Genomic DNA, 8,614 nt, shown 5'->3' with positions numbered 1-8,614 from the left:
ACAGTAAGGATGGCATACTGTATTCTATTCCATGTAGACGTCATTTATATTTAGACGACACTCTGATTGTCTAAAAAGGAGATGCGAAGAGATAAAAACAGGTAGTATCATCAGTCAAATTCCAAAATAGGTTACTTTAATACAGTGATAAAATAATATACTTTAAATGTCACCATCCCTTCTTATCACCTACCCTAGTTGGCAGTAAAAACGAAAGCATGAAAAAAAAAACTTTCACCATTTGAAGGAATCATGACAGCTTCCGCGTTCGTTTCAGCACTAATCTGGTCACCAAGCTGGTCTACTTGGTACAGGCATTAATTTAGACAGCTAAGCGGGAACAGGGGCTTCTCATTCAACAGTCCCTTCTATTGGCCCTCTAAGCGACAGTTTATGATCTCTGCGCATGCTCCCCGTCTCTCTTTTTCCGGTAGAGACCATGGCGGCCGAAGAGTAAGTAATGCTCTTGGGAGACAATCCGTTGCCATCCGCTGCGTTAAGATCTTCTTTGCAAGACTTTCTTTAAAAAAAATAAATTATCATAGCTTTGTAACTTGGAAGGTTTCCCCTAAACTCGTGCAACAGTTGTCTGGAAGGGTTAATTAGGGAGATGTGGCTGAGAACCGGATCCCTGCTGTAATGAATCGCGTTGAGTGTTGTAGAAGCTTATTTTTTCAGAGCGAGAGAACTCTAATGGAGGAGAGCATTTGAGGCCTCCCAGGTTCACTAGTGATTGGTTAATGGCTGATTAACCATTTCTTTGATTAATGGTTTAATCCGAGGCCGAGTTATTCCCTTCCGCTACTGTACACGCATACAGTGGTGGGTGAATGGAAGACAGCAAGGAATGTGGTCCTTCGCTCGAAATCAGGGATCCGAAACTCCGCTGTATTCATCGTTGAAAATCGGCGAAAAAACTTGGAATTCTTCCTGCTTTTTCCATTATTTTTGAAAATAAATGTCTTCCAACTTGTGACAATCAGTAGCAAACCTGGTTTCTCTAAGTTTTAGAATTATTTCAGTGGGCAAAAAACATGTGCAATAGTAACAGGCAGAGTGAACTGAAAGACTGATAGTGTAAGAATTGTTGATGATGCATATTTGGATAATTAGAATACATACCGTAAAAACTGCAAAAATGAACCAAATAAATAAAGAACAAAATATCTGAATTATCTGATGTGCTTATATTTCTTGCAGTTCTAGGATTTTTTTAAAAAAAATTGGGTACATTTTATTAGTTATCAAACATTTTCATTTGAAATATTTTGATACAATTTTTGATAATTTGCTGCTTTATAATTTAGAGGAAAGAAGAAGTTGCCTTCAGTGCCAGAAAGCCTTTTAAAGAAAAGGAAGGCTTTTGCTGATTTAAAGGCCAAACGTACGAAGAGACTGTTGGTCCAAAAGAAGGTAAATACTATATTTTTAATTTATCCCATTAGATACATCCTATGACAGTTTACATAAAAGTACAGTAAAACAAATTCAAATTCCAGTATGATTTAATAACTAATTATATGCTCATTTACATAGTATAGGCACATGTTTACTTGGCTTATTAGCAAGTAAATCTATCAAATTGCAAGTTCATGACTTTTAATTTAAAGTCAAAGGTTTAAATTATTGCCCTGGTATGTTTCATTTTGATCTGAAGAGAATGATCAATTATGAACCTGCAAAAACTGCATTTATTTTTAACTTAAGTTTGAATTTTCTTTTAGTGTTTTGTAGCAGTGTGGCATCTACAGAACTCCAAGATTTTCCCATTTCAAGCAAAACAGAGCAGCTTATCTTAAACATACTGCTTTTATTCTGAATTCTGCTTTTTTCCTTGGAATGGACTGCATTCAATATAGTATATTAAATACATCCAATTTATTTGGGATTCATATACTACTTTGTTCATTTCCAAATCATTCTAGCTTCTATTCTAACATGTTTTTCTTAATAGACATGATCCTGGATCCATTTTTTTCTTAATATATATCTTGCACTTTAATTTTACATGACTTAGCAAGATATATGCTAAAAAACTGTCCACTACTCAGGATTTTGCAGCCATTCCTATATTGTACTTTGCTAAAATAATTCCTGCTTTCACTGTTCTCATTGAAAATCCTTGCCTGTCATCATCTGCTTTACATATATAGAGTGTTTTCTGCTTGAGCAGAAGGTTGGACTAGAAAAGTCTCTCTTCTAATTCTGTAGTTCTGCCTTAGTCTTGTCTTTGGCTTGAATCTACCAAAATTTGGGAACTTGCCTTTCCCTGCAAGAAAAAGGTAAAGATTAAAAAGAATAAGCATTCACTTCAAAACAAGTGCCTTAAAAAAATTGAGAACAAGCACAAGTTGATTAGAAATGAGGGAAAATATTTTTTAAAAAATGAATTTACTGTCTTGGGGCTATGTTGTCCTTGAAGTGTAAATTGAAATTAATACTCATTTGGTTTGATGTCTAATTTTACCTGACAACATAGTTGTGACATTAAAATGGAGGATAACTGGTAATTCTGATGAGGGGTGAGGGAGAGAAAAAAATAAATTTCTCAATATAACATTCTCATTTCAGTTGCGAAAGGAGGAACGAAAAGTCATTTATAAAAGAGCCCAGGCCTACCACAAAGAATATAGGCAGATGTACCGTCGTGAGATTCGCATGGCACGCATGGCTCGCAAAGCTGGCAATTACTATGTACCTGCTGAACCCAAATTGGCATTTGTAATCAGGATCAGAGGGTAAGGTAAACAAGTGTAATGCTAACCCTATGTGTACTACTATTTAAGCCTTGATAGGAAAGCAACTGTTAAACAGTTAATTCAAGCCATTACTAATGAATTTTATTTAGATGTCAGTATTTTTTATTAAGGAGATTGTGATTGTTTATCACATTCACCTTGTCCATATTCAATTTAGATACACTTTAAAGACAGTTTTAAGTAGAATTTAATGCTTTATTTCTATCCCAGTATTGTACTGATTATATACTTTGAAGTCATTGGGTCAGATCATTTTTGACACTGGCCTGAAAGGTTTCAGACAAGATTTTTTTTTAACTTAATAAGCTAAGAATTGAAGTTCAGCTTCTTGCATACAAGAGGATGGTGTATTACTGATCTGTTGATGAAGAATTGTAAATTAACAAATGTTGGGTACAAAATAAATGTTCTATGCAGAAGTATAGAGAAGAATATACAGGATAACATGTCAGTAGGGGTGTGAAAAACTCACTGATGCAGAAATAGAAATTTCCTTAAAAAATCTAGAACTTTCTGTTCCCCCTCTAGACACTGCCAAGTGTCCTTTAAAACCAAGCTGCTGTTGAGAAGGTGATTCGCAGCTGCTGGAACTAAATCCTCCAAACTCGAAGCAGTTTGAAGTGTTATGGGGTAATCAGCCCTGAAATATGCCCCCTTTTTTAGGATATCTCAAACAGCTTCTGGTTCTAAGCTTTTATTTCTGGAGACTATGAAACTGCCTTTGGAAGTGTGGTCAACACTGAATAAAACATTTCATAATTCTCTGGAACTTTTCATGCACAAATCAGTTCTGTAGTGTAGATCACTACATGTTTGCATTTCTTAAGACAGATCTGAGATCAACCTCGTTTTTCTATAAACTCTTATGAGTTAATACCTGCAGCTGTCAACCAATAGTCAAATAACCAATGTATGATGTTTAATCTTCTAGATCTTCATAATTAATTTCCAATTGCTTCTTAGTTTAGATTTAGAGCAAGAAATGCTTTTTTAGGGTATAGGTATTCACATTTTGTAGAAGAGCGTTTTACATAGTTCCTAGCTAGATGACAGGAATTGCTTACCTTGGTTGATACCATAAAAGCTAAGTAGGCTTGGACCTAGTAAATGAGAAACCACTAAAAATCTTGTATGTAGGTAGGCTGGAATATTGAAAAAAAATCCCAGAATAAGTTTGGAACAAGCACATTAATGTTCCTAAGAAATAGATGGACTTTTATCCTTCAATTAAAGAACAGGTTATTAATGTAGGGCAACAATTACATATATATATATATATTTATACTATGCAACATTTAGTATTGTGTGTTACCTTATAGATGCAAGTTTATTAGTAGCAAGTACATTTGAATGTATATGCTAAAAAGAGTTTCTATTTTGCCGTTTAGAATTAATGGCGTCAGTCCCAAAGTTCGTAAGGTACTGCAGCTCCTTCGTCTGCGGCAGATTTTTAATGGGACCTTTGTGAAACTCAACAAGGCTTCCATTAACATGCTGAGGATTGTTGAACCTTACATTGCTTGGGGGTAAGTTGAATCACATTTAGCGAACCCTGTCTGGGTTTTTTTAAAAGGATATCTCATTTATTAAAATGATGAAATCTACTTTTTGTTAGTGCTCACATTCACTTTTTAGTAGTGTCTTTGCTGATTTGCCATTTGGAGGGTTTGATCTAGAAGAGATTTTGCAACCCGGTCCTCAGACAACCCACATTTTATTATACCAGACTATATAATAAGACTTGGGGCCTACTAAATATGGTGATAGGAAGCATGGTCAAATCCTTGTTACAAGTGTTAAAAGATTAAAAACTTTCTTATTTATTGAGAAACTGGGGGCTTTACCAACAAATAGCACCTCATTCTTATACTCATGAATGCCTCAGAAACTTGCCAGGATGGTTTTGGTTCAGCATAAGAGTATAATTTCTTCTTGTGTACATGGTTATTCTTTAATGACTACAGAAGGAAATTTTCATAATGTCCTTGCAATGATTTAAAATAGAATTTGACACATAGACAGTGATAACCACAGACTATAGAAGTCTGGAAGATTTGGCTAGACTTCTATCTTGATCTGCCTGTGAATAAGACACTTTGCTAGAAAATAATTGGAAATAATTGTTCATATGTGCAATTTTAAAGTTGGGAACTATGTTGTGTTTCATGATTTCAGTAGCAACATTTTTTTAAAATTAATATATAACACAATTACAGGATTTTCCCCCTAGCCCTTGCCATCTTTCAGTCTAAATTTTCCAAGCAAATATTATTCCAAATTAGACAGTGCTAAGGTTTCCTTAATAACTAATTTCAGTGCACTGGAGAAAGTGAGAGTTTCAGAAGCTTCAACCTACAGATTTTTTTAATGTTGTATCCCAAATGGATTTTTTATGTAAGAGGAATAGATGCCAAATATATGCAAAATATGGTTTTGTATTCATTTTATTATGTTTTTATTGATCAGTGATAGAAATAAAATTGTCTGTAATTACACCAAAGCAATTGCTTATCTTCTAGATATCCTAACTTAAAGTCTGTGCACGAGCTGATCTATAAGCGTGGTTATGGGAAGATCAACAAGCAGCGTATAGCTTTGACCGACAACTCTTTGATTAAGAAAAGCCTGAGTAAGTAATTCACATTTCTGCTTAACCTAGTGATAGTTTAAGGAACTTTTCTACACAACAGGGTGTGCTGGTTTGAATAATTTCAGTTGTTTTGTGTGTGTGTATAAAGGCTACTTTTCCTTGAAAATTCACCTAATCCATCTGCAGTATAATGTATATTGGCTCATATTTTCAAATCTTGGTAGCTTATTGTTTCATGAAATAGAAGCATACAGAACATAGCAATATATAAAGTTCAGAATAAGCTTTTAGAATTCCAATTTCTTCTTGCAGTAGTTACATGTGTGCAAAACATCTGAGATCAAAATGTTTCAACCTTATAAACATCTAAATTTACTGGAAAAGTTCTAATATTATAAATTATATTTTCTGACAAGATTTAAATGCTTAGAAGAATTATGTTTTGGAAACCAAATGATAAATATTAGTTCCATTGGAGATCTAGCAAATTAGAGTCAGAATAACAGTAAAGATTGACAATTCCAGAAGTTTAAAATATGCAGTATGTACTTTTTAATACAGCAGGATTTAAAATAGTACATCTTTAATTATAAATATATATTTTAATCCAAACAATAATTTGGTATATTTGTATTTAAATGCTGCAAGATCACAGATGTCATATTTTGTGTATGTGTGTGTGTATTAATCAAAGCAGAATAGTTATATGCAAAACGTTTTGAATTTGAAACATTTTGAACTTGTAAGACAAGTTTGAAATGCTCTGAGTTTTGAACAGCTATTCCAAATATTTAAAAAGTGTTCCAAAGTTGAGAAAGTACCATTTGGAGCCCAAAACAGTGTAAAATGAGCACTTCTGAAATGAGTACTTCCAAAATGGCCAGAACAATCCATTTGGAATTTGACACCATTGCTTTCAAGTTGGTATGATTTAGACTTTAAAACATTTTGCACATTTCCATTATTTAAAAATAATTGGCAAATTTTAAGTGAGTGTGTTTTACAGTATATTATAGTATTTATTTATACTTGGGACATTTAATCTTTCACTACTTTAAAGTTCTCTGGACAGATTTCGTTATAGAAATAGTCAGAAAAGTACAGAGCAGATGACTTGTCAAAGGGTCAAGTGCCTGAACTATTGTTTCACCTGGGGACTCTGTAGCTTGTTTTTTGCTATAGTGACTCCAGGACTTTATAAGAGCAAGCAAAGCCTGTATTCTTCAAATAGCATGGTATGATTGAAACATTGATAGTTATGAGTTTTTAATTGACTGATAGAATACCTCTGATTTCTACAGAAGATATATTTCATGTGGGCTTGTTTTGGGGATGTGTAGTTGCATATGAAAAGGAGGTCTGTGGTGAACTGGGCTCCCTGTCATCTGCACTGGGGTTTCTAGATTTCTAGTTGAAACATTTCTGCTGCAACCTCCCACCCTCCCAGGGAGATTCAAAAGTAGAACTGCAGTTTAAGTCCTCCTAGAAAAGCGTGCCAATTCAAACCATTTCTGAACTTAAACAGCTGAAGTGATTCACTTAATAAGTGTGGCAAGAAAAATCATAAAATGGGGCAAAATTCACTTAAGTGTCTCACTTAGCAACAGAAATTTCAGGCTCAATTATGCTCATAAATTGAAGACTACCTGTATTGTATTTTATAGTTTTTTGGGGGGATTTGGGGCTTTGCTTGCCTGGCTTCTTGCTGCCTGGAAAAAACCTGTTTTGCTCTTATCATCAGGGAGAAGGCACAACAAAAGCAAAGCAGAATTTTATTTCTTTTTTAAAGGCCACCAGAGACAGGAATGTTCCTATTCTTGGTTCTTCAGTTTCATTTGTTCTCAGGACATTATCTTTACTGATGGTGTAGATCTAGTTGATTGACAGATTTCCTTTAACTATTTCTGAACCTGCTGGGATGGGAAAGTTGAAATATTTTGAGCATAGTAGAAATAGCCAGACTCCGCATGTTTAATATGCCTTTCATGAGCAAGCAAGAGCATTTTGCAGACTGAATATTTTCTGATGTTCGTTTTAATTTTCAGAAAAATATGGCATTATTTGCATGGAAGACTTGATCCATGAAATCTATACTGTTGGCAAAAACTTCAAAGCTGCAAACAACTTTCTCTGGCCATTCAAGCTATCTTCTCCAAGGGGTGGAATGAAGAAGAAAACAACTCATTTTGTAGAAGGTGGTGATGCAGGAAACAGGGAGGACCAGATTAACAGAATGATTAGGAGGATGAATTAATGGTAAGATACAATTAGATGATTGCATTTCCAACATACTGATTTTGATCCCTTGTTTTTTTTTTACTAGTGCTGTTATGTTGTTAATTCTACACTTTAAATAAATACCAGAAAAGGAATTAGCTTCTTTCCTTAATGGGTTTTAAATGTTGCCTTTCTGGGGCTGTAAGGGAAGAGAGAATTAAATTTTTATTGGGGCATAAGATAAAATGATTAATCTTACATTTACACTCTTAAGTATATCCTAATTTTTAAAAAATAAAATTTAGCTGGCTGTAGCCAATCCTTCATCTAGTTGACATCTGCTTTGTAGAATGGAGCCCTGAAAGTACCAAAGGTTCTGTGTGCTGCTTAATTCAGAAATGGGGAAGTAAATGCAATATAGTACATTGGTGGTTTTCAGAAATTTTAATACATTACCTGTATTCAATATTTTCTCTGAAACATGATTTGTTTTCTGCTTTTAATGTGTTATCTCCTCTCTTCTACAGGCTCAGAAGATGACTGATCTACATATTGTTAATAAAGAACTATGAAAACTGCTTGCATTGTTAAATTCTTTTACTGATATATGCAGTGCCTCTGAATATTCTGATTCTTCTAAATATGATTAGGTAGTACACTAACAAAGTGAATACTGCCATTAAGTAACCTAAGAGTCATAACTTTAGTGAATACAAGGTGTATCTGTACATTGCATAAAAAGGCACATGATGACTTCAGTTATCTAACAGTTGACACCTGTTTTGCCAGAGTTTTAGCTAAGTTATGTGCCATTATGTTAAGTAACTTGCTCACTGATACCGTACATTGCCTCTGCATTTCAAACACATACACTTAGTCCTGCTTCTTTTAATAAACCAGTGGGATAAGTTAATGGAACTATAATTAGGTTACTGGAAGGAAAGTATATATGCTTTATATTATTGGGTTGGCTTAATTGCGGAATAGTCCCTATAGTAATACCATAAATATTTTCTCACTATACACCTTTTTAGTCAAGAAATTATTT

General features: G+C 34.1%; 1 protein-coding gene across 1 annotated transcript; it reads left to right on the top strand.

Annotated features, from left to right (window-relative positions):
- Positions 1–419: 419 nt before the first annotated feature.
- On the top strand, positions 420–8,144 carry RPL7 (ribosomal protein L7). Its single transcript, XM_026691714.2, has 7 exons — positions 420–453; positions 1,308–1,413; positions 2,572–2,738; positions 4,148–4,285; positions 5,279–5,388; positions 7,395–7,605; positions 8,094–8,144. The coding sequence occupies exons 1-6, from the start codon at positions 440–442 to the stop codon at positions 7,601–7,603; spliced, it is 744 nt and encodes a 247-aa protein (XP_026547499.2). The 5' UTR covers positions 420–439; the 3' UTR covers positions 7,604–7,605; positions 8,094–8,144.
- The last annotated feature ends 470 nt before the right edge of the window (positions 8,145–8,614 follow it).

Source organism: Notechis scutatus, chromosome 3 (genome assembly GCF_049901735.1).
Source record: "Notechis scutatus isolate UNSWTSFEM ecotype Mainland chromosome 3, rNotScu1.2, whole genome shotgun sequence".
Lineage (NCBI taxonomy): Eukaryota > Metazoa > Chordata > Lepidosauria > Squamata > Elapidae > Notechis > Notechis scutatus.
Note: the sequence above shows the minus strand (reverse complement) of the source record. Positions and strands in the feature narration are given on the sequence as shown.

What these genes read in the sequence shown, in the direction of transcription:
- RPL7 (XM_026691714.2), top strand. An exon ending in TTTGTAATCAGGATCAGAGG is followed by an intron (nt 2,739 to 4,147) that starts GTAAGGTAAACA and finishes TTTGCCGTTTAG; the next exon opens with AATTAATGGCGTCAGTCCCA. An exon ending in GAACCTTACATTGCTTGGGG is followed by an intron (nt 4,286 to 5,278) that starts GTAAGTTGAATC and finishes CTTATCTTCTAG; the next exon opens with ATATCCTAACTTAAAGTCTG.